Source organism: Cryptomeria japonica, chromosome 8 (genome assembly GCF_030272615.1).
Source record: "Cryptomeria japonica chromosome 8, Sugi_1.0, whole genome shotgun sequence".
Taxonomy (NCBI): Eukaryota; Viridiplantae; Streptophyta; class Pinopsida; order Cupressales; family Cupressaceae; genus Cryptomeria; species Cryptomeria japonica.
Window position 1 is genome coordinate 172,573,578 of NC_081412.1, and position 27,561 is coordinate 172,601,138.

Sequence of the window (27,561 nt, forward strand, 5' to 3'; positions counted from 1 at the left end):
TTTCCCCCTATCATATCAATGTTTTCTCTTTTACAAACCCTTTGCAACAGTTTGCAAGAAGCTGGCTGGAGAAAAGTGGAAGACTTCAAAACTGTTCAGAATTTGGGTCAAGTGGAGGTAATGCATTGGAAGGATGTAAGAACCCTTACTAACTTTGCCCTTAAATCATTGATTTCTACCCTTGGGAATTTTGTCAAACACTTGTCTTGCAAAGTCTGTACTTGCTGTTATGAGTTTTCTGTTTGTATTGTTTGGGTCTTGTACACTGCAATTAATGTTTTGAATGCCTCTAACCATGAAAGATTGACTAACAATGTCATAGAAATGATATGCCAATTGATTTTGATGCATATAAGTAACTAAAAATAACAACTACAGCTGCTTGACAAATCATCAAACACTTGGCATGCAAACTAGAAATTATGTGGCAGCAACATAATGAAGTTTTTATTAGTTATTCTCACACCAAATAGTTACAAAGGTATAACATGTAATTTCCAAAACTTATGACAGCAAAATTAGAGAACCTGATATGTAAAATGCTTGCTGCAAATGATGGTCTCCACTCTACAATGGACTGCCTATTAAACACGTTCCTGCTGTAGCTACGAATAATTTGCCAATTAAATGCCTGATTTCTTAGTACTGTAGCACATCACTATTCACGCCACTGTAGCGTTTCACTATTCACGGATTACTGTAGCGCGAGTACTGTAGCGTCTACTATAGCGCGGTTACTGTAGCATCTACTGTAGCGCGGGTACTATAGCAACAATTGTATCTTGAAATGATTGCTTCAATTCTGATTTTTAATGGCTGCCAAATGAAACTATAGGTCTGCAATTGATATATATTCGAAAATCTGCATACCCTAGATGTCTTCCCTTCTTTTTAAAGCCCAAATAGAACTCCAGAATGAAGCTCTCCTGAAATGCCAAATTCAGTGGATATTTCACCACCTCAAATGGTTGCAACACTGAAGAATTGTCGCTCTCCAATGGCTGACTGAATCAGAAACCCTTGGCTTCTTCTCCCAAGTTCATAACAAACAAATATCAATTCTCTGGATGGATGATATAAAATGAACTCTTAAGTCCCTTTTTATTCTTTCTTATGAGAGCTCGAACACTTTCTTGGCCAATGTGGGATTAAAGACATATTCACACATTATAATATTAAAGTGACTTTATTATTATAAAGTTACTTTATAACTTTATAATAACATTAAAATATTTAAATAAATCACTTAAGTCACTTTTAATTAAATTAATTAAATATAAAGTCACCTTTTTTTATTTTATTTTATTTAATGACTTAATAAGAAATTAATTTAATCAATTTCTCCTTATTTCTCCACTTAGCCTTCGGAGAATGTAAAGGCTAAGAACTCCACTGAGATGCTAAAAAGGTGGGGACATTACAGATCCTTAGGAATGGCCATTGGAGCGTATTGAGGAGGCTTGTCAAGAGTTAGCTAAGATTTTGGCAGGTAGGATGTGTATCTCTCCCTTCAAGGGACAAATATCCTCGCTTGGGGTTCTGGTCCGAAGGGCAAATTCTATGTTATTTCAAGGTTACTTGGAGTTGGATAGATAGTTGTATGGGAGGGTTTGGAATTCCTTAGTGGAAGCAGGTGTGGAACAAATTTTCTTGGCCCAAATGTAACTACTTATTATAGCTAGTGCTCCAACACAGTTGTCTTGCCTAGGGGAATTTACAAAAGATAGGCGTCCAAGGTCCTTCGATCTGTATTCCTTGTGACAACAATGAAGAATGTGCTCCACATATCTTCTTCCAATGTCCTTAGTCTAGGGAGCTTTGGCACCTCTGGTGGGGAGTTTGGAATTAAGCTCATGTTCATGATACTTCTTTGGTTGAGTCCTAGGAAAGCTTGGGTTTGCCTCCAGCTAAGACCTCTTTTCTCCAGGTAGCTTCGGCTATTGGCCCTACTTTCATTATTTGGCATCTTTGGTTGGAAATGAAGCGAAGGATTTTCTAGGATACAAAAATGGTGGTGGTTCATTTATGGCGAAAGGTTATCAGCAGGCTTCAGGAGACTATTTCGGCAAAATGTTATCTTTCAATTACAATGGATCTTGGTGATTTGGCTATCATAAGGAAATTGAATATTGTTGGCAATAGTTTTGGTCTGTCTGTAGGTTTACAACCTTGTCAAGTCAAAAAAAAGATTCATCATGAAGGCTGGTAGCTTCCTCCTCCTCAAGGAGTTCTGAAGGTAAACACTAATGGCTCCTTCATGGGAATCCAAGACATAAAGGAATTGATGGCATTGCGATGCAGGAGCATCCCCGGTTCATACCAATCTTGCATCAACCAAAAAAAAAAAATTCTTTCTGTTTTGCTTTTTGTTTGCAGTTTCAACATTTCTTTCTATATGTCCCGGTTTTGGCTCAGCGGATCCTGTGGAGTTGGGTTCTACTTGAAGACTCGATCATCTTTCTTATTTCCAAACCGCATTGCATTTGGATCATTTCCGGCAAGTTATCGCTATCGCTATCGGTTTCCTTGGCAGTTTCATGTTACCGATTGACAGTTTCTTGTTACTGGTTGCCTGCACCTATTTTGGTGATCTACCGGAACCCCTTCTGAAGCTTGCGGAGCCTTGGGCGTTGATTCCGATGTTTCCTGGCGGAGGCCGACTTTGTTGGTTTTACACATTAGTTCTTGTTCTTTGGGTTTTGATTGCACATTAGAATGTAAAAATTGAACAATCAAGTAGCTAGACTGAGCGTAGAAGATACATCTTAAGATTGAAGGTCTCGGTTGTGACCTATTATGTACTTTGAGCATGTTTTAGCAGCCATGTGAGCCCGGTTATGTTGTAACCGATTGTTACCGGTTAGTTGTAATCAATTTTCATGTTATAATACAGTTTGTTATGCATTGCCTCCATCATATATTTGTGTTTTTGTTGTCTTACTCTTGCTGACCAGTCTGGATTGATCTCTTTGAGGTCCCTCCTAACCGGTGACTGCTTCAAGTGGTATCAAAGCGAAGTTTTCGTTTCAAAAGTTGTGTGTCCTAAGATTTTGTTGTAGGGTGGCGGACTGTGGATCCGATCTGCAACTGCGGACTAGCGTACACGATGGCACGAGGAGGAACTAGGAATGGTGGAGCACGTGGGAATGCAGATCCTGCTGTGATAGAAGTATTGCGAAGGATAGCAGCTCGGTTGGAAATTGTGGAGACAGCCCAGAGAAGAGGCCGACACATTGAAGATGTAAGTGAAGATGAAGGAGAAGAAGCCCTGGCAGAACAAGTCGATAGTTGATCCGGATGAGAAGAGGTTTTTGAGAGTTTTGAGTAGGGCGAATACTGAACCTCATTTTACCCCACTGGAATATGATGGGAAGTTGGATTTGGATGAATTGATGGATTGGATCTCGGAGATGGAGAAATATTTTGATTTTGAAAACACTACAGAAGAAGGGAAGGTGAAATATGCCAGTACCCGATTGAAAGGTCATGCATCTCTTCGGTGGGAACATTTGCAAGTTGATAGACAAAGAATAGGTAAAGAGAAGATCAAGACATGGGATCGGATGATTGCTAAGTTGAAGTCAAAATTTATGCCAGCTAATTATCAAGTGAATCTGTTCCGGAAGTTGCAAAATTTGAGACAGAAGGAATCTAGTGTGAAGGAATACACCGAAGCATTTTACAAGTTGAATATCAGATCGGGACATGTTGATGATGAAGTTGAACAAGTTGCAAGATATTTGAATGGATTGCGAGTGTCTATACAAGATGAACTTAGTTTTGTCAAATTAGAGAGTGTTGAAGAGGCTTAACAGTATGCCCTAAAGGCAAAAGAGAAGCTAAACAAAAGACATGAGCAGAGGCAGAGGGGCAGAGATGGAAGGTTTACCGGAGGAAGATTTCAAAGAGGAAGAGGATATACCGGGGGTAGAGGAACCTGTACAGATCAAAACAAGGACAAGGAAGTGAACAAAGAAGGTAATTCATACCGAAAGGATGATAGAAATTTCTACCGGAGAAGAGAATTGGATGGCGACTAGAATGAGAATTTTGCAAGACAAGACAAGAGAACATTCAGAGGAACTTGCTATAAGTGTGGACGAGAAGGACATCATGCTTTTGAGTGTAAGATGACAGAGAATAACGGAAGAGCAGTAGTGGTGGAAGAAAACCCCACCGGATCAGACAATAAACCGGAAGATGGAGAACTGTTGATGATGAGGAGAGCTTTGTGTCATACCGGAAGAGATGAAGAGCCCTTGCAGAGGAAGAATTTGTTGAAGACCGGATGTAAGGTACCCGTTAAGTGTTGTAAAGATGTTATTGATAGTGGTAGTTCAGATAATCTTGTTTCAGAAGAGATGGTGAATAAGTTGAATTTGGAAAGATTGGAACACTCTAAACCTTATCAAATAGCATGGATTCAAGATGAACATAAGTTGTTAGTAAGTGAGCAATGTTTGGTGAAATTGAAAATTGGGAATTATCATGATGAAGTCTTGTGTGATATTATGCCTATGCATATTTGTCATCTTTTGTTGGGTAGACCTTGTCATCTTGTGTGATATTGTACCTAATGGGAGGAAGAATACATACACTATTCTAGCCAATGGGATGAAGCAAACCTCGTTGCCCTTGGAGGAACCTTTCAAGAATGAAGTCTGTATGAATGCTAGACTCTATTTGGTAGATGGAAGGAAATTCATGGATGGATTGAGACATGAGAATGTGTGTTTTGCCTTAATTCCTAAGAAGACTGAGAATCCGGAGCACGAAAAGGAACAACCGGAAGAGATAAAAGATTTGCTGACAAAATATGAAGACATCATTTCAGATAATGTACCTGATGGATTGCCACCTATGAGAAGTATCAGTCATTGCATGGACCTGGTTCCCGGAGCTAGTTTGCCTAACAAAGTAGCACACAAGATGACACCGGCAGAGAATGAAGAACTGAATAGACAAGTGCAGGAGCTGTTGAAGAAAGGTTTGATCAAGGAAAGTCTAAGCCCTTGTGCAGTACCAACAGTATTAGCACCTAAGAAGAATGGAGAGTGGAGAATGTGTAATGATTCCAGAGCAATAAACAAGATCACAGTGAAATACCGGTTTACTTTGCCTAAGATGGATGACATAATGGACTATTTGAGTGGAGCGAAATACTTTACAAAGATAGATTTGAAGAGTGGATATCATCAGATTAGGATCAGAAAGGGAGATGAGTGGAAGACAGCATTCAGGACAAATGAAGGACTGCATGAATGGTTGGTGATGCCTTTTGGGTTAACTAATGCACCAAGTACTTTCATGAGGGTAATGAATGAGGTATTGAAACAATTCTTGGGTAAGTTTGTTATTGTATATTTGGATAACATTCTGATTTTCAGTAAGACAAAAGAGGAGCATTTGTTGCAATTGAGACAAGTTTTACAAAGGTTGAGAGAAGAAAAGTTGTTGATAAATATTAAGAAGTGTACTTTCATGAAGGATGAGTTAGTCTATTTGGGATTTGTGATATCTGATGATGGTTTGAAGATAGACCCTGAGAAAGTAAAAGCAATTGTTAAGTGGCCTACACCGGAAAGCATTGGAGAGGTAAGATCATTACATGGATTGGCTAGTTTTTACCGAAAGTTCATCAGAAATTTCAGTTCAGTTTGTAACCCTATGACTGAGACCATGAGAGGAGATCGGAAGGAATTCAAATGGACCACCGGAGCAAACAAAAGCTTTGAACTATTGAAGCAGAAAGTGACTGAGCAGCATGTGTTAGCTTTACTAGATTTCAATAAAGTATTTCAAGTGGATTGTGATGCAAGTGGAACAGCAATAGGAGCAGTCTTGAGTCAAGAAGGGAGAGCAGTAGCCTATTTCAGTGAGAAATTGAATGATGTCCAGAGGAGATATTGAGTGTATGATCAGGAGTTTTATGCCATAGTTCAAGCCTGGAAGAAGTGGAGACACTACTTGTTGCCTAAGAAGTTTGTGTTGTATGCAGATCATCAAACTTTGCAGTACTTGAACAGTCAAAGTAAGTTGAATCAGAGACATATGAGATGGGTAGAATTTTTGCAGAGTTACACCTTTGTGTTAAAGCATAGAAGTGGGAAATTTAACAAAGTTGTTGATGCATTGAGTAGGAGAAGGAATTTGCTGACAGAGATGAGAGTGACAGCATTAGGAATTGAGGAATTGAAGACCTTGTATGATGATGAACCAGATTTTGTAGAACCTTGGAAAGCATGTAGAGAACCGATTATGGTAGATAGAAGCAAGTGGTTGGATTACTTCATTCAGGATGGGATGTTATTCAGAGGAGTTCAGTTGTGCATACCTAAGAGTTCTATGAGAGAGAATCTGATAAAGGAAAAACACAATGGAGGATTAGCTAGGCATTTTGATATTGACAAAACAGTAGCATTGGTGAGTGAGCAATACTTTTGGCCCCAGATTCATTAAGATGTTAAGAGATATGTGCAAAGTTGTAGAGTTTGTCAAGTTACAAAGGGTAGTAGTCAGAATGTGGGATTGTATAAACCTTTGACAGTACCGGCAAGACCTTGGGAGGATATAAGCATGGATTTCATACTTGGATTACCTAAAACACCAAGAGGGAATGATTCTATATTTATGGTAGTGGACAGATTCTTGAAGATGGCTCATTTCATACCTTATAAGAACACATCAGATGCATTACATGTAGCAGACCTATTTTTCAAGGAAATAGTGAGATTGCATGGATTACCTAAGAGCATAGTTTCACAAAGAGACACTAAGTTTGTTGGCTATGTTTGGAGAACACTTTGGAAGAAGATGAAGACAGATTTGAAGTTCAATTCTTTTTTTTCATCCACACACTAATGGACAAACAGAAGTAGTTAACCGGAGCTTGGGAAATTTGTTGAGATGTTTAGTGGGAGATAAAACCGGAAGTTGGGATTTGATTCTTGTACAAGTAGAGTTCGCCTACAACAATTCAATAAATAGGAGTACCGGAAGAACACCTTTTGAGATTGTTACCGAAATCCATCCTAGAGGTATATCAAAAATAAGAGATATTAGCAGTGAAGACCAGAGAAGTTTAGAAGCAGAAGATTTTGCAGATCACATGGCAGCCTTGCATATTCAAGTTAGGCATCATTTGGAGGACATGAACAGCAAATATAAGGAGAAGGCATATGAGAAGAGGAGACCTAAGGAATTTGAAGTTGGCAATGAAGTGATGGTATATCTGAGAAAAGAGAGATTCCCGGTTGGAACTTATAACAAATTACAGATGAAAAGGTTTGGACCTTGCAAGATTTTGAGGAAGTTCAGTTATGGAAATGCATATGAAGTGGAATTAAAAAATAGTTTGAGTATTTCACCTATGTTTAACATTGCAGGCCTTCATGAGTATCATGAACCAGAATTTAGTGAGGACAGTATTGCAGACTTGGAGAAACAGTTGCCTCGGAAGGAACCGGATCAGATTGAAGACATTTTGGACAATAGGATTGGACGTAGTACCCAGAACAATCAATATAAGGAGTATCTTGTGAAGTGGAAAGACAAACCAGTTGAAGATTCATCTTGGATTTCTCAGGCAGAGGTAGACCGCCTTGGTTTTCCTCTGACCCCAGCAAAGTGGGAGACTCACTTTTTCAATAACCCCAGATGTCTAATGCAGGAGAATCCCCGGTTCATAGCAATCTTGCATCAACCAAAAAAAAATTTCTTTCTGTTTTGCTTTATGTTTGCAGTTTCAGCATTTCTTTCTGTATGTCCCGGTTTTGGCTCACTGGATCCTATGGAGTTGGATTTTGCTTGAAGACTTGATCATCTTTCTTATTTCTAGACCGCATCGCATTTGGATCATTTTCCGGCAACATATCACTATTGGTTTCCTTGACAATCTCCTGTTACCAATTGACAGTTTCTTGTTACCGGTTGCCTGGACCTATTTTGGTGATCTACCAGAACCCCTTTCGAAGCTTGCGGAGCCTTGGGCATTGATTCTGATGTGTCTTAGTGTGTGGCCGACCTTTTCCCGCAATCTACAATTCATCCTTTGGATTTTCCGGAGGAATCTCTTGGCAAAGGCCGACCTTGTTGGTTTTACACGTTAGGTCTTGTTCTTCGGGTTTTGATCCCTTTTTCGGCCGACCGGATCCCCTTGGATCGTATATATAATTGTAATTGTGCATTAGAATGTAACAATTGAACAATCAAGTAGCTAGACTGAGCGTAGAAGATAGATATTAAGATTGAAGGTCCCAATTGTGACCTATTATGTACTTTGAGCATGTTTTAGCAGGCCTGTGAGCCCGGTTATGCTGTAACCCGGTTGTTACCTATTGGTTGTAATCAATTTTCATGTTATCATACAATTTGTTTTGCATTGCCTGCATCATATATTTGTGTTTCCGTTGTGTTACTCTTGCTGACTGGTCCGGATTGATCTCCTTGAGGTCCCTCCTAACCGATGACTACTTCACATTGGCAAAGATAGTGCCATGTTCATCTTTTCTATCTATAAAAGGCAACACACCAATAACCTCATGGAGGCCCTCGCTATTCTTTATGCAATAGAAAGAGGTTGCTCCCTTAGATGGAAAAAGATTATTTGTGAATCTAATTCACAGATTGCAGTGGATACGTTGAATGAGCAAAAGTTGGATGGTTGACTGGCACTTGGCCCTAGTGGTTAGAAAGATTCTAAGTTTGAGCTGCTCCTTGGAATCCGTTTCCTTTCATCATATTCCTAGAGAGCGGAATAGACTGGCAAATTGTATGCCTAAATGGGTTTTTGAGTATTTGGAGGGGTGGAACGTTGGTGATTGGGGAGTGTTATCTCCAAAGTGTTCTCAAGCCCTGGGAAAGTTACCTATGGAAGACAAGAATGTGTTGCTGGTTTCTTCTTCGGTGATCCTATCAGGGTTTCTTTCTACTTGTTTGTTTGTTCTCTTTTGGGCCTGTCACCTTTTGCTTTGAAATCTTTCTTGGTGATAAATAAACTTTTACCTCCTTTTCCAAAGAAAAAAAACATTACTTGAATAAATGATGCAGTTAAGCAATTTAGGAAGTTAATGCTTTAATACTTATTTCCAGTATCCTTTCCAAAACCGTTGAAACAAACTCAGAAGAGCTGGTACGCAAAATTGTGGACGAAATGTATGTGCATTGAAATTAATAAAACTGATAAAACTGGCTCGTTCATGGGCCTAGGCAGGATGATCTGTCTATTGGGCATCCACATGCTCATATAAATTGTAAGTGGACTCCACCAGAAGAAGGGTGGACAAAGGCCAATTTTGATGGGGCATCAAAAAGAAATCCAGGAAACTTTGGTGCAGGGGTGGTTTTCAGGGTTTGGCAAGGCAATATTGTAGCTTGGGGTGCCAAAAGATTGGAGAGAGGCAGGAACAATGTTGTCGAGATGCAAGCAGCACTCTTGGCGGTTGAGTGGGGTCTTAAATATGGTTTTTAAAAACTACATTTGGAGGGTGACTCATTGATCATAATCAATGCTATAATCAAAGGAGATACTCAAGCTTGGATGCTAAATAAGTATATTCAGAAGGTCAAAAATGATTTGAATTATTTTAATGACTTTAAAGTCACTCATGTGTTAAGGGATGGAAACAGAGAAGCAGATATATTATCAAAATGGGCTTGCACATTTGAAGTTGTACAGGAATTCCAATTAGAAGATTTTCACAATCTGTTGGAGGATGACGTGGGCAAAGACATTATGGAAATGGCAATTCCGAGAATGGCGGATAGAGGATGCATCGGAAGAGGGTCAAGGTAGTTGGCACGATTCAGAGGCGAAGTTATTGCCGAATCGTGCGGACACAAAGGGAAATCATACTCGGACAGAGAATTGATGGTTGTGCATTTATGATCTTGGCTTTTGGCAGCAGTGTTGGATGTTGAGCTTGGGCGAAGTGCTTAATGCATTAATAGCAATAACGAGTGATGTTTGCCTTGTGTTTCCATTTTCATTCTTTCTTCTTGCAGTCATTGTAAGAATTTGCAGAGAGTGGAGATTGGGGTCTTAGGGTGGTGGCACTGTAGCAAATAATTATGGAGGCTTGTTTCACTTTCAAAATAGAAAAGAAGCTTGTGCCATTTGTGGGGAAGGTGTCGAACAGACATATTCAAGGCCTCTTCCTTCACAAGGCTGAAAGATTGACAGAGGCGGTGAAGCTTATGCTGGGAGCAGACATTGTTCATATCAATCACAGATACAGGACTAATATGGAAATATACTCTTTAATCGCTGCTTGGGGACTTGAATTCGAAGATACGGTGGCTAAGGTGAAAAACGTGATGAATGATTTAATTGCAGAGAATTACTTGGGTAATTTGGACTCTATTTTTGAGTAGGTTGTCCCGAGAGTGAGCATAGAAATATCGGAAGGATCAATTGAACATGTGAACCCTATTTTGTTTGTCCGTTGGCCAGAGGATGACACAAAAGCAAGATGCAAAGCTTCAGTGTGGAGAGGTTGGGAGGCTTTCAAAACTTTTGCACAGCTAATGCGGGTGGAAGAAGCCCTTCGTGCGGCGCATGAAATTGCCAGGGTGGAAGTGGGACAAGAATTGCAACCGAGGGCACGCACGGAGGAGGTGGTGCGAATTCTTGCCAGGTTCAATGAAGAACATTGAAATGCTAGTTGAGAACTTTGTTTGCATTAGCCTATGTTTACAGTTTTTCAATTTTAGTGTTGAAAAACTTTTATGTAATTTTTTATCTTTGTCGGGATGATAAACTGCCCCTGAAACTATTTCGTGATGCACAGCTATAGTATGCACTGTGCAGTAGTGACTAGGCAATTCAGGGGTATTTTCCTGTGCATGTTTTGGAGGGGTTTTTTGGGTAGATGTTTGGGATGGTGATTTTTAGAACTATGCACTTTTTTGTATTGATATATTAATAAAATCAAAAACTTATTACTGACCAAAAAAAAAAAAAATTGGGGGCAGTTTTTAGTTATGTCCTCCCAAGTTACCGTCTCTTCACCATGATATAGAAAAATCCCTTCCCTATCCACAATTCTTTTTTTTGCTAAAATAAGACAATAGGAATCGCCTACCCCTATATATGGTTTCCTATGCCAATATGACAGAGGTTAACACTAGTCATGAGAGAGCATACTTCGTACTCATGTTATGCTTATTGCTTTGATCAGTCCTCGTCAAACCAAACACTTCTCAAAAAATTATCCTACCTTGATGGAAATATTGTCATTGATGTCAAAGGTGAGAATGTCATTAGTTAAGGAATTGGATGGTTGTGATTTATATCAAAGAGCTTAATAAACAATACAAATGAAATATGATCATTAATATCCAGAAGACTCATCAAAGAAGACATTCATCTAAAGATATATATTTATATATATGAAGATTTGAAAAGAGTAAGAGATGACTCCAAGAAAATAAAAAAGAATCGTGGTGGTCAACTTCATGTACAGGTGGCAGTGATTGCATTAATAGTAATATGGATGGTGCCACATAGTTATAAGTCCAAATCATATAATATGCTTTTGGTATCAATTGCAAATGTATGAAGTCCAAGTATTGAGACTTTGCAGCCTTGCAAAGAAAGTGGAAATGTTTTTCATATTAATTCGATAGTGAACAACTGACTAAAGACTGCATTATTGACAGAGAGATCACCATTCATAAGACACATAGCCTGAAGTCATAGCTGTGTAAGTTTTGCATTTCACATGGCAAACTCATGTTTTTCATGTTTTGGATGCCGATATTACCTTGATGGATGTCACGACACCCAAGGAAGATCTGCGATACAAAGAAGGAATCATACACAGGCAAGACAAAGACCTGCAATTTTAGTGAGACCATAAAATATTAATGGTCAAAAATCGTGGTCAAAGGAATATTAATATCAGAGAAGCGACTAAAATTATTAATGGTGGCGATTTGTATGAGCAGCAATTCATCAAAAGTAACATTCTATTTGTGAAGAAGCGATTAAAGTTTATAAGAAGATTTTGATATTAAGTACAGGGATAACAATCATGGTCAGCAACTTCATCATTAAGTGCGATCTGTTTGAAACACACAGCAACAAATTAGAAAGGATTTGTATACGTTAAAGATGGAAATGATTGCTATGTATTACGGAGCGATTAAGATCTATATTAATGTCAGTGATTATATAAGAGCAGCGACTTGGTGCAGAACAAATCCAAACAGCCGCGACTCATAAGAAATAAGTAGCGACTTTATTAAGGATTAAATTTGTTTCATACACAGAGCAGCAATGATATGTGTACAGCCTGCGCATACATGAAAGCAATTAACGTATGAGATAATATGCAGCATATTAAGTGGCGGAAAGTTTATACAAAACTAAGAGACTGACTTTGGACAAATAACAGTCGACTTGGGTATAACGTATGATGTTTTTGATTGATTCATGCAGAGATAATATTGAAAGCAGTGACTTATCAATGTACATATGCAATCGATTGTATTGATTGTAGCGTTAAAATTGGCTATTCAGCGACTATAATGTGAACGTAGTAAAAAGTGTGATTATCCAAAGTAAAGTGCAACTTGATAATCTTTTAATGGAGTCGTAGCATGAACAAGTCTGATCTTAGCAGCAAGTAACAACAAAGACATGTAGTTTGTTGTGTAAAAAGTCGATGATTAATATTAAACATTGCAATTAGTTAATACAAGTCGGTTCATATTTAATAAGTATAAACCGACTCATAAAGTGTTGTGGTCGACTTTATGAATGGTGTGTTTTGTTAGTAATAAGAAATACTATTATTAACACGAAGAGATATGACTTGTGTGAAGAGTTATGTCTACTTGATGAAATGAAATGACTCTAAGAAGATGAGAAGTTATAAATAAATGTAGAAGTTCAAAATTGTAGTTTAAGGTGGATGTGGGTAGAGTGCTGCATACAGGTGTGCTGTGTGAAGAAGACAATCAAATATAATATGTGCACTGGATTAAGTAAGAGTATAGGAGAAGTACGTGAGTTGTATGGGTGAGTATAAGTAGGAAAACGCTTATACACCAAAGGAATGAGCATACAGATTTAATTAAATATCAATGAAATCACTGCAGATTTTATCAAAGAAAATTATTCCAGATTCGTAGGTGTGTTGTGTGTTAAAGACATATCATATATACTAGCAGATATATGAACATGAATATGCAGATTTGAAAGAGGGTTCAAGGGACAGAAAATATAAGAAGACCACGAGAAGAAAGAAGACTGATTGAAGAACATTATACAGTAAACTGTAGAGTAATCTTTGAAGCAGATTTATCAAAGAAGATAGAAGATATACAGTGTATTGGTATGGCTGCATAATAACAAAAATAAATCAGACAAAAGTGATTCTTAAGAAGATTAAATGCAGATCTGAAAGAAGACTATGAGGAGGTGATTTATGGGTATTTAAGCAGCTTATGTGAAGATAGCATTCAGACTTGTACAGCAGATATTTGACAATATTATAACAGATTTTGAAGTGAAGACTGTGACCCCTTTGGTGGCAGATTTTCATCAAATTATAACAGATTTTTGAAGAAGAAGATATAGTCAGTTTTGTGAAAAGAAATAGTATCCATCATCAGCTGGTACAGCAACATTGTAAAGGTGGAAAATCAGATTTATGTGAAGTGGGTTGGTGCTCACAGATTCTGAAGTGGGAGTTGGTGCTTCCAGTGGGTTGGTGCTCACAAACAGTGTTAGGGCTTGGTGCCTCTAGTAGGTTGGTGCCTACAAACATTGTAAAAGAAGAAATATATAAAGCATTGATTTGACCGTGATTTTCTCCCGGAAGGGTTTCCTCGTATATATCTTGTGTTCTATTTGTGTTCATATTAGTTAGATCACATGTGAATGTTGATATGAAATGAATATGTTAATGAGATAAGTTATATACTTATGATTGAAGTTGAAAAAGGTTTAATTGGTAAAAGATTGTTGTTATACTGATTCAACCCCCCCTCTCAGAATAACCGTGTGCTCTTCATACATATCCTCCACTATTCCACACAACCCTAGATGAACTAAATCCAAGTTTAATATCCATTTTGTAGCTACAACATTGTATCCCAATTCGCATGAAGTTGTTTCTAAACTAAAGTAGAATATTGATGTGCAGTTTAATCACACTAAATAGCAATTTCCTAAATTGGAAGAAAAGATTTGAATGAGATTTATTTACCACGAGCAAACATTTCCCTACTTTGGCCAAACAACTACAGACTCAGATGATTTGATATGAGGATCATAGTATGTAGTTTAGGATCTGGCAAGAGACAAAAATTATGAATAAGTAGCTATTTACATATCCTCCTTGCTACCCTGAAAACTGGCCATTTTTCCCGATAACAAGGAAGCTTCTATCCAGCTTCCAAGCATGATTATGAATTCTGCATCAATGCAGAGATGGAAATGGACACATGATTTTGCAAATTGATGAGCTCCACAGCCCACTGGCCATTATGTTCCTAATGGTTTTAACTAATGTCTTCTTTACTGTTGTTCTATTTTCTTTTTTTAATATGATTTGTCATTTGATGACGAAAAGTAAGATGAATATGGCAATGCAGCACTAGATTAGATCTCAAACTATGTTACCACGAATTTCCAGGACAAGGGGCGGGGAAACGGGTTTCCGAGATTTTTTTTTTCCAAAGCAGGGGATGGCTATATATATATATATGGAGATCTGCAATTTTAAATATATTCATGAATTATATATTTTTATAACATTGTAACACAATAAACATTCATCATAGCAACATAATAAAACTTATAAATCATAGCAACATAATTCTAATGATAAACTAAGTAGATAATGCCCAGATCTATGTTACCACTCAGTTCCTGAACATTGCTCAGATATATATTTTTTGAATGTTACACAGTAATGTATTTTGGAGTATGCAAACTGGTGAAGTATCAGTATGGTGAAATTATTAAATTGATACATTGCTGATTGCTCAAATCTGAGTTTCATTGATGTATTTTTTGTTGAAAAATCTGATAGAAAATTGTCTGATGAATTGTAAGGCAGATCTGATCTATGGAAAGATTTCTATTCTAATGATAAGCTAAGTAGATAATGCCCATGTAATGTCCCTTTTATTTTTTATCTTTTAAGATTTAAGACCAATTTCTTATAATTTCAATTGCAAGAGATTTCCTCTATTAAAACTTATACCGAAATGAATTTGGATAGTCATGAATCATGATAAGCTTATTGCAATTATTTACTTCCTCTTATCTAATGTATTTGTAACAAATGATGGAAATTATCCTTGGTCTGCAATGATTATATTTATATCCAAATGCCTTGGATAACAAAGTCGATATGAATATCTCCTTATTATGGTTGCGATCTTCACTGTTAGAGTATGTTATATATCGACTGTTGTTCCTCATATTATTTTTATGTATATGCACATGGAATTGCTACTGACTAAGAGTATATAATATTCCCTATATATACTTTTAAAGTATATGCAATTTTTACTATTGCTGACCAACTGGATCGGATCATGTTGTGACGTTTTCACACATCGCCCCATTGCAAATGGGAACCCCCTACTTTTTTAGGCCCTCTCGGTCTTTTGGTTTTGGTTTATGGGTCTTTTCGCGGCAATCTCGTCAATGCTCCAAGTCTACGAGTGAGTGGGTCCAATTTGATCTAGTCTACTTTTCGTTTGAGTAATTTTGGCCAAGTCTAGGGCTCGTTTTGTCACTTTTAGGGTTTTTTCCTTCAATCCTAGATTTTCGGGATTTCCTTTTAGGATTTTTGAAAACTAAAAGTTGCATTGGAGTCAAGATCCCTTAAGGAACCATGTGAAATTTGAGTGAATTCTGAGCAACTTTCTATTTTTAGAAAGTTCCTATTTTTTAGGGATTTCACTGCCTCCCAGATTGTCTTCATTTCACCGAAAATCAAACTTATTATTTTTAGCAGTTTCTATTTTTAGTAAGTTTCTTATTTTAGAAAGTTTCCCAACATCATGTTTTGCTCTAACGCTGACATTTTGAAAAAGTTTCTATTTTTGGAAAGTCTACTTGTTGCTGGTCCTTGCAGGCAAACACTGAAGACCAAATATGCACGATCATTTCTAAATTCAGAAAGTCAAAGAGCAAGCAAAGTGATCAGAATTTGGCAAGGGTGGATATTCAGTCCAAGAATGGAAAGCTTGAAAATCACTTAGTCCGGAAAATCACTTCAAAATCCAAACATGTCATCTTGATCTGGCAGTGACTGGAATCAAGTAGTCCGGAATTCATGAAAAGGACGTAAAATCCAAGACCGGGTCAAAATTCTGCCCAAGAAGTCAGTAGGGCACCCAAATCCATGTGCCATGGAAGTTGTGAAATTACATAAAATCCAGGACCAGGTGAAAATTCCGCCAAAGGAGTCAAGAGGGTGCCAAAATCCATGTGCCATGGAATTCGTGAAATTACGTAAAATCCAGGACCGGGTCAAAATTTTGCGCAAGGAGTCAGGAGGGCACCAAAATCCATGTGCCATGGAATTTGTGAAATTATGTAAAATCCAAGACTAGGTAAAAATTCCACCCAAGGAAGCAACTGGGGCGCCAAAACTGAGTAGTCAGGAATTCATGAAAGACGAAGGAATTCCTTCATGAGGTCAATCTAGCGCCCAAGTGGGGTCTGGAGGGTGCCAAAATTCATGTGCCATGGAATTCGTCAAACGACATAAAATCCATCACCAGGTGAATTCCATGCCCAAGAGTGGAGATTTTCCAAGGCAAAGGGGAATTCAAAGGTCAGGAATGGAATGAAGAAGCAGGAAATCCCCTCAAGAATTTTTTTGGAAAATCCATTTTCAGACACCAAATCTCGTCCAAATTTCAAAAATTTTGCAGATTTTGAATTGTGAGAGAATTCTCTCTCTCCTAGACCCGAGTCCTAAATTTTAGAAAAATTCCAAAAAAATAGGAAATGTGGCAAATTGATGAAAAAGCCTCCTCAGGACAAGATGAACTCAAAAAGCACAAAAATTCCTTCCTCGAGGAAGAAATGCGCCTAAGGTGAAGAATTCCAAGAAACTGGAAAACTTGACTAAGTGTTGCAAATTCCTTCCTTCCGCCTAGAATTCCAGAAAAGGTGAAAAATTGACTAAGTGTTGGAAATTCCTTCCTTCAAGAAGAAATTTCAAGCAAGGAAGAAATCACACCCAGGGATGAATTAAAGATAAAATTTCTAAGGCAAGGAAGGAATCAAGGATGAACTAAACAAGAAATTTCCCCTGGGAAAGAGTTTGAAAAATCCATTTTCGGACATCAAATCACATCCAAATTTCAGAATTCTTTCAGATTTGGATTCGTGAGAGAATTTTCTCTCTCCTGGAACTTGGAACCCTATTTTTGGAAAGTTCCTATAAAAATTGGAGATGGTGGAAAATCATTAAATATCTCCTCCAGAGCAAGGAAAGTTCGAAAAACTTCAAGAAAATTCTTCATGGACCAAATTATTATCTCTCCAGCGGTTTCTCTCCAGCGGTTTCTCGCCAAGTGGTAGTCGGGTCAACACATGTTGAGTCAATGGAGCATCTTTTTGCATGCAGTCGTCACGTGAAGGCATAGTGGCGCATTCATTGCTGGAATATTTGACCATGGTGGCGTTAATTCATTGCATGGCAGTCGTCGTACTTAATGTAGTGGTGGAGCATCTTTCACATGTAACTATCGTCTTCTAGAGATGATGGAGCATTTATTACACATTGGGCGAATTTGAAAGAAGTGGTGCATTTAATGCACAATGGATGCCATTTTGGGCACGTAAAATTAATTGTATATGGGCATGATGGGTCATTAATTGCTGATTTCCACCTTGTTGCATCATGTGTGGGGAATCTTTTTGGGCAAACCCTAATTAGGCTTTGCATGTGTCCTCAAGGTATGAAGCCTATGTAAAGGGGTGACCCCCCTCATTTGTGGAGGGAGGGAGATTTGTATGAAATTGTAGCGATAAGTTTTTGAGATAATAACAATGAAACATTGTTCTTTGATGGTGTCCACTTAAGTTATTTTTTCAAAACTTGCATGGTTTCACCTTCCTCACTTAGAGTAGATTTTTATTCTCAGTTGTCAGATAAAGTGTTTTGATTTCAATGGAGAATGTAATGGTGTTTGATGAATTTTCATGGTTCATACCTTTTGCATCTTATTGATTGTAAGTTGCAATGTAACATTAGCCTAAGCCACCAAATTTGTGCTAAGTTTGATTGTGAATAGTCGTTTGGATTGCATCGAGTTGGGTATTCAAATGCACTTTCTCAATGTGAAAATCCTTCAACATCCTCAGAAGATTGCACCAGTTCTTGTGGAGTTGTAGTTAAACTTGGCAAAGCAGAGTTTGGTTTAGTTGGAATTTGTCCACCAGAGCACTATTCATTGATATCATTGCCCTTAGGAGTAGATTTAGATCCTTCTAAACCCTTCCCCCTTTATTTTCAGTTCATTTTAGTTCATTCGAACCAAAAGCATCGCAGAATCGCCACATCCGATGATGGAGTTCTAGCCACAGCAAAGAGGTGAAAAAACGATCCAAATGTAAGACCCCTTGGATTACCAGCAATCACATCAGCCAACTGAGTCATGTTCGTAGCATAAAGGAACCTTGGAGTCGATTGTTTGAACTTCCTACAATCTTAGCATGCAATCACACTTTGATCAAGAGAGAGTAAGGTGATCGTTGGTAACTTTATTCTGTGTTAGACGCTATCCTAAAAAACACGTCAACAGATCACTTATTTAATACGAGGCTTGTAATGGCGAGGATCCAGTGATTGTCGGTAATAGGCTATCGCTGTTTCACATCTTACTTGGTTGGTTCTTGCAATTAGTGGATATTGTCTCTGTGTATCGACTCTTTCTTACGTGCATGGAAGATCTTGTTGATTGCTGCTCTCAAAGAGAAAATCCGAAAATGGTTGAAGACCTAAAATATAAGCTCCACGATCTTGAATCGAGTCCAAAAGAATGCATTAATATACCTTGTATTTAGACATGAAAGGCTGTGTTCCCAATCGATGTCTATTCTTTACTACCTATCTCTTCTAGAGATCCCATTTCTTCACAAGAGTTCGTAACCGGTACGCAACAGTCTTTAATTGATGATGGTTAAGGGGTCTTAATCGCATTCTCTATTAAAGTAATATATCCTATTGATCGCATCCCTTAACATTTTTTATGACTAATTCAATTCACTATCGATGATTATTATGTTATCATTGCATTGCTTAATTGATATTAAATTCATACCCGATAGCCATCGTGTGGGTAGATAATGATTGTGAATGATAAACGGTTTCTAATGATTGGTCATCTGACTAATTCGCTGTATTCTTTTATTGTCATCTCATAATATAATATTAGTTTATTTGATTTAAATATTTCAAAAATATTATTATTATTATTTAAATAAATATTAATTAAATAATAATATTTAACAAACAAATAAATAGCTAATAATTCAAAATAATCATTCGTTGATAAATATATGAATTATAATAGTAATTGTTTCATTTGGGATATAAATAATGATCGAGGGAACATGACAGCCCAGATATGTTTCTGTGTATCATTAATTATAATAGTAATTGTTTCATTTGGGATATAAATAATGATCAAGGAGGGAACATGACAGCCCAGATATGTTTCTGTGTATCTTCATTGTCTATTTGTAATTCTGATGCAAATATAAAATTAGGGTTACTTCTGCAATTTGAAATCTTTATTAGTTTGCAAATTTTGTTGGGTATCACGATATGATATCGATATAATATCTATATCATATGAATATGAATATCACTTCCATCAATTAATATCGATATTAAAATTTAATTTAATAATTAAATTATTAATTCCATTGATTATCACTGCACTTCGCTATTAAAAATATCACTGTTTTAATATAAAAAATAGATTTTATAAAAAAAATTGGTTTTTAATGCCTCCTGCCACTGGAAACAGCCATCCATCCCTGAGACGGTTGGGGAATGGCTTGGCCATCCCCAGCCATCCAGAGGACGGTCAACGGTCTCCAACCACATCATTGACCGTTTCTGAGTTTCCAAGACGTTTTCCGAAAATTTTGCTTGATCGGGGACGGCTTGGAAACGTTTCTAGCTGTCCACCCGTACCTGAAACTGTTTCCATTTCTGAAACATGTGCCTTTAGGGTGGAAACGCGTTTCTAGGTAGCACTGATCTCAAAAGCTATATATATGTTTTACTGAATGTTTCTTAATTGGTAATCTTTTGGTGGGCTCAAGCCAACACAATAATATATAAACTTCATGCATTTATCAACGAAATCAATTCAGCATGACTTTATCACAAATGATATTTAATCATGGAAAAAAAAAATTAATTTCAGAAATATTCTTAAGATATAAATAAAAAATACTACAACTGATATAGATCACTAAAATTACATCACAGATGAATACTTACATTCAAATAAACTGTTACATCAATATTGATAATATCACCATCCTGTTGAAAATTTCAATAATAGAATAAGTAACCGCAAAAAATATAAACATGCTCTGATCTGTTAACATTAAAGAAAAACAAGCATTACAGGAAATGAATTCACAAATCAATGGAAACCAACCTCCAATGGTCGTGAATCGGGTATGCCATGACAGATGCATTCATTCACTGAAGTGCATACACTCTTTAGGAAACCACCATAATCAAGAGGTGAAGGATACGCTCCAGCACCAATGGTCATCTGATGAACGGCTCTGTCGATTTCATCTGTTGTAACTCCTGGCTGTGAGAAACAACACAAGTAAATTTTGAAAAAAAAGGAATAACAACTTGTGCCTTATTTATTATTGAGAACCTACTGGATGCCTGAAAAGTTAAATTCTTAAAGATGAATATTTATAACATATATCCTTAACTCTACATGCCTCCTTGAACAGCAGGTTGCATCTCAAAAATAGTTCAAAATACTAAATCAACATTACATAATATCTAATTTAAACATAGCACAAGATATAATCCTGATTCTTCACAATTTAGCCACATGATTTATTTTTAGCAGGTATATATCAAGATGATGTAAGATAGATATCACTTTATCTTCTTAGAGAAGCAATACCATTCAACACAATCAATTAGATAGCAAATTGTCCTTATTTAATTACATTTGTACCCTCTATACATGTGTTGTGCATTTTGGTTGTGTTTCTAACTTTCTACATAGTTTTGTCATTGAATGTTTGGTTCTTAAGGACATGTTCTTCATTGTTTGTATTGCAATGATATTTCAAGGTGTTCTCTAAGTATGTTTCAGAATGTTGCTAGGTATGCTATGGTCTCTAAGTATGTTTCAAGATTGGTACAATTGTGACCAGGGGGTCTTATCAAATCACCTGGTCATGTAGGTAAAGCACACAACTCTCACATTTCCAAACACAATACTGAAATTTTCCTTTATTATTTAGCAATTAAAAAAATAACAACACAGGTACAAATCATTACAATGACATCTCAGGCCAACATTCTCACATGCCTTCACACAAACCTTGGCATTCAAGCCTTACAGTCTTACATGCATCAACTCAAGAAACTTGCTCCAGCTTTTGCTCATTGTAATCTTTTAACTCTGCTGACCATACTTGTAACCCTGTGGAAGACTCTCCCAAAAGCTCCCTCCAAATGAGTTCAAAATCCATATTTATAGCATATGAGATGGAAGAGAGGTCACCACCACACATTCAGGCATGATAGGACATGTGGCAAGCATTTATTGGCCCTTAGGATCCATGTGTAGGCCATTATAATCATCATTTTGTTGTTTTCTAGGCATTCAGGACAGTTACAGAAATTGAGAGGTATAGGGATTTATCCATGTGGCATAGAAAGGTTTCGTCATTACTGATCTTTCAGGAAAATAAGGCTAAAGGGGAAGTTGCGAAAATTTGAGGGGCAATCGGATAATATCTAGAGTTGTAGGAAAGTTCTGCAAGGGTCGCCTTTGCGAAGGAAAAACCATCATTCACCATGTTGCAAGGAAATAGGAGTCATTGGAAATTTGGAAGATTACAGGAAAATATGAGGCAGCACGATATGTCTGGATGTTAATGCATGATAGCCTCAGTAAGATAAATGATTGAATGAGAGATAAATGAAGTCTCTCATTCAATCATCTATCTTATCGATAGACTATGATAAAGACTTCAAGTTATTGATATTCTTCGACTTATATATATACAACCTTACTTGCATATTCCGATCAATATCAGATTCTTAAACCAATGCTTAACTACCGATAATTATCGGTTGTAAATCTTATAGCACAGAATACCGATTGGTATCGGTTTACATTGTAAATCGTATGCACACCGATTAGTATCGGTCAAACATGTTAACTGTGTGAACACCGATTGTTATCGGGTTTTAGTTTATAACTGCATACACACCGATTAGTATCGGTTGACTTGTTTATGATATACATGCCGATTAGTATCGGGTGATTTGTTAAGTTTTATATATATACTGATTAGTAAATGCGATGATAATTGAAAAGGTGCGATCAAGTAATATCTTGATCGGTCATGTCCAATAGACATGATCGGTCATGTCCAATAGACATGACCGGTCAAGGTATTGCTTGATCCTCCTTGCAGACATATATATATATATTAATCGGTATTTGTGAGAAGAACATTGAAATTGATAAATGCTCTTTCTCCATCTGCAACATACCAGACAATAATCAGATTTATTATATTAAGATTTAACACATACTTGAAAGAAAAGATAACCTTGAATATAACTTGCATCTTGAATTGAAAATTGAATAACATTTACACTGGAAACACATGAAAGTTCCATAGGAAAACACCTCAGCCGATTTTGTGGGAAAATGAGATAGAAGAGGAATTGCAGGGATCCGATAGGCATGCAGAACAACCCAAAAGTTCCACAGGTCCAGACATACCCAAAAGTTCCACAGGTCCAGACATACCCAAAAGTTCCACAATTTTGTAACTTGCCTGAATTTGATCCAAACTCTCCCAAATTTGAAATATGAGCACCCATTTGGCTTCTTAACAAGATGATGTTGTCACTTGGTCATGAACCATAAACTTCAGAAATTGCTCACCAACTCCTCCATGCAAAACAATGGAGAAAACAAAGAAAGGAAAAAATCATTTTGGTTGATGCAAGATTGCCCTTGCACCTTGGATGCTCCTGCATCAAAGATGTTCCTAGAAATTGTGCGGTGCTCTCTAAGTATGTTTCAGGATGTTATTAGGTATCATCTCATTCTCCTTACTGATGCACGTAAAAGCCCCAAAAAGCTTTAAAAGTTCTCTTTAGATATTACTAAGTATGACTTTTCGTGCTGTGTGCTCAAGGATCTGATTGGATTAGCAGCTGAAATCATATAGATTGCCTCACACCTGAATGATTTAGGTTGATGGTCACTTTAGTGATATTTGTTTAACATTCTTCACATATTTGGTTCTGGATCAAGAAGGAGATTACTTTCACAATGCTGATTAATTACTTTCTTCATTAGACTTTGGGCTGAATATTGATAGCAGATACTTTCTACATGTACACCTGGATCTGTAATATTAAATAGACAGAAAGTTGCCTCTTTATTCAGCATTATTAATGCCCATCCCATATGTACCTAGGTATTGATCATGGTACCAATAAATATAAACTTCATCTCTGCAGATTAGTATATGTCAGGATTTCCACCTGAATTTATGATGATAAAATGGATCCATGTGCTTATGGGAGGCATTTGCTCAAAAGGGTTGAGTTTACTGAATTGTTTATCTTGAATGATTCTCTTATGTGTCCTGAAATTCATATAACAGATATTCTTTCCTCACAAGAAAGGTTCTAGAGTGATACTAGTACAAATGATGGTCAGGATCCTTATTTTCACACAACAAAGACTGGAAATGATTCAAATGAATTAGTGCCGTATCTGATGAAAGAGCTTGAGCAGTACCTCTGAATTATGACAAGCTAAAGATAGAAAAAGCTGCTACAACTCCTACAGATAGCTATTATCTACAAATCTTGTAACTACAGAAAAATCCTACTACACTTTAAAAACCTTTGAATTCAAATGTGATGCATCTGGCAAGTCAAATTTCATATTTTGAATCTATATTACTGTCAATATTTGTTTATATATTTTTTCTACAAATCTTAATTTTCCATATTCCTTTATTCCTAAAAAAAATCCATCCATATACAAGTGATACTCCCTACAAAAATTTATCACAGTTCACAGTTTATGTGAATTTCACATTTAAAGAGTCTTTTAGGGTTATGATGTTTTGGTAGTTGGCAGGACACTAACCAGTGAACAACCAAAATAGATCTGAATTGTACTTAAGAGATGACTACAAGTTCAACTGCTTGGAGGCATAAGTAGCCATCTAGACTATATATCATTAAGTTGTTTTTGTTCTTGGTTCTTAAAGACTAGATAGAAAGTGTATTTACAACAAATTGCCATAGTTGCAATCCTTATATAGATATGTTGTTAGATATTTTGTCATTGATGTCAAGTGTTTTTGTCAAGCTTGTGGTATTCAAGCTGGAGGATTACTCAAACTCAAAGTAATACTGGACTGAGTTTGAAGTGCTTTTCAAGCTACTGTTTATTCATTAGATTTTCTCAATTTTGGTTGAGTTGCTTGACGTGCTTGAGCTGCTTCAGGTGCTTGACCTGCTTCAGCTCCTTGCCTGCTTGCTCCAGCTGCTTGCTTGGTTGGTTGAGGTGCCTAGTTGGCTTCTTGTGGTGTCTGGCTGTCAGCTTCAGCTAGGTGTTTGCTTACTTGTCTTTTTATCAACTGCTTAATCATACATTGTGCCACGTCATTCTTTGATTTGTCAAAGAAGTTGAATCGAAATGTCTAAAGCTTTTGAAAAGTTACTTGAGGACCCATGTGCCACATCACTCTCTTGAATAGTCAAAGAACCTATTATTTTAATTCAATAGTAGCATGTTGAATGTTTTTGGGAATTTATTGAGGAAACCGACTTTTCTTTTATTTCTGTTTGAAGGCTACAGCTGGCATTTGAATCTTTATTTATCATTGCCATAAGACTCCAATACATAGGGGATGACCCCACACTGCAGCGATTAGCTGCAAGCCTCCTCCATGGGAGGTCTTAAGTTCAAATCTCAAAGAATTGTTCAAAAAATAAAAAAAGACACCAATACATGCGCTATATTTAGTACAAGGTTCGGTGGCTTCAAAAATTTATTTATCCAAAGGGAGTGGCGGCTTCATTATGGCAGCTTTATTGGTTGACCCTCTGACTTTTTTCTGAACAGAGATATCGTGGGTCTGCAGTGAATAAGTGATGCGGCTGAAAAAGTTATTTTTTGAAGTAGAGGTTTCGTTTTTTTTTGGTGCCGTTTTCTGAAGACACTTTTTCGAGAGCTGATACATGTTATTTCTCATACACATGGCATACAGATTTAAAGAAGGAATACGTTTTTTTTGTGTTGTCAAAATTTCTAACTATGCGTGGAGGGTAATGATTTTTATTGAATATCTCTTATGTGCCGGTAAGAAGCTGGAGGAATATATAATAACGTTTTTTTTTAAAACTGGAGTTATGTGGTGTGTGGGTGAAGTTTTTGAGGAAATTGTGCCTCACTAAATGTGCACAAGTCTATGATCTGAAAAGAAAAAAACACGAATTCTGGGTGCCCACGTTTTGCTGTATTGAAAAGTGAGAAATTAATTGCAGACTTTATGCGGAAGTATGAGATGGTATAGGGAGTTGAATTAGTTTTTTGGAGCAGATATCGTGTTCACTGGGCTATGTGGTGATACAGATTTTTACAGAAGCAATATTTAAACTGTTGAAAAGAAGTCATGCTGAGCGTTGATTCTATGTGAATAGTATCATAGAAAGTTTTCCTTTGGGAATAATAAATATATAGTGACAGATAACTGGATACTAATTTTCAGAGAGTCTGGTTTTGGAGAGGTTGATGTACATATAGGTTGAATAGTCTCTGAAGGTTGTTTGGGATTGAGGTTTGAAGGCTATATGTTCTATGATTTGTTTTGGATATGTATCAAGCTATATTGAATAATAGCTGTGATGTCCTTAATGTTTCATGTGGAGTGCTGATCACTTATACAATTTTTGAAAGTTGCCATTCTATTTTTAAAATCTTCTGTGTGAACTATTTCAGTTAGAGGTTGGTGCCTCCGTAATCAGAGTTGGTGCTCTGTTAAGTCTCTTTTTTCAGTGAGTTGGCGCTCACCTTTGTAATCTGGGCTGGTGCCCATTTTGTTTTGAAAGAATCAGTTGAAAATGTGGTTTTTTACCCGAAAGGGTTTTCCATGTGATAAATATTGGTGTCTCTATCTTCATGCATTTCTGATTTCTAATTTTCTGTTTTCAAGAGTGATATTTAAATTGGGAAGGCCCAAATATTGATTGACCCCCCCTCTCAGTATTTGCTGTGTGATCTTCATATGTCATGTGGGAATAAACCTACACATAAAACCAAGATTAAACACAGCAAAAAAATTTGAAGTTCCTACATTTAGGCCTTCGATATTCTCCCTTGTGACTAGAATCTTGGTTTATTACAGAATTGGCTAACTATAATGGAAATATTTGCATGTATACTCCATTCAGCATGTAGTAGTTCAATAAATAATAACATGCCAATAAGTTTTATGTGTACATATATCTGAGAATGATCAAAAATTACTTCAAAGCTTCAAACATTCCAACATATAATATAGGCAATAATTACTTTCAAGTTTATCATGCACATTTAAAAAATAATACCAGAAAACATTTCATGAAACTTAAAGTAAAAGGATTAGTAAAAAGTGAAAACATGATACTATTGTCGAATTTTGTTTTAAAAACAATAGGATGGAGTTCCACACTATTGACCAGAGATCCTTTCTAAATGTGGTCAGCCTGACCAGAATTACATGGAATCAAACTGAAGCCAGGTGAATGTGTCAGGTGGATTCAGTGAAATAGATGGTCCATAAGCTTGGAATCTAAGCCAAAGAAAATTTAATCCATGCAATGCAACCCGTCCACTTGTTTTTCTCAAAGTTTACACCAAAAACAAAAAAAAAGAACTTCTTTGTAGATGGAATTTATGCCTAATTCAAATTTCGATTGTATATAAAGCATATTTTGTATGTTCTTTTTCTCAATGAAAAATCATTTAGACCAAATAGTTTGATTGAAAGTTTGGATACTAAAGCATACTTTAACCAATGTTCCAGCATAATCCAGGACACGAGAGGCAAGCTGTCCTGAAGCTCTCATACGTGATATCCCCTCAGCATCATGTATTTGTGTTCCATATGCAACTTCAGGTACAAAGTTTGAATCCACATAAGGTGGCTTTAATATATGGTCTGGAACAGGTAATGGAGGTGATAATTTTCCAGGCTTTAATCTAGTATGTGTATGTCGCCACTCTAACTGTTCTTGCTCTCGACTCCTGCACAAATCAACAATCTAGGAAATA

The 27,561-nt window shown here is 36.8% G+C and overlaps 1 protein-coding gene across 5 annotated transcripts in view; it reads right to left on the reverse strand.

The window, feature by feature from the left end:
- Positions 1–27,561, reverse strand: part of LOC131050631 (methionine aminopeptidase 1D, chloroplastic/mitochondrial) — a 172,994-nt gene that overhangs the window by 99,360 nt on the left and 46,073 nt on the right. For 4 of the 5 annotated variants that reach the window (XR_009106987.2, XM_057984827.2, XM_057984829.2 and 1 more), the window contains exons 3-5: positions 27,297–27,534; positions 20,659–20,820; positions 20,496–20,537 (exon numbers count right to left, since the gene is read on the reverse strand). Coding sequence is in view for 4 of the 5 variants with exons in the window: in XM_057984827.2 (XP_057840810.1) it covers positions 20,496–20,537; positions 20,659–20,820; positions 27,297–27,534 (442 nt within the window). In the remaining variant the exon portion in view is untranslated. The remainder of the gene's footprint in view (positions 1–20,495; positions 20,538–20,658; positions 20,821–27,296; positions 27,535–27,561) is intronic. The other variant, XM_057984828.2, reaches the window with a different exon arrangement.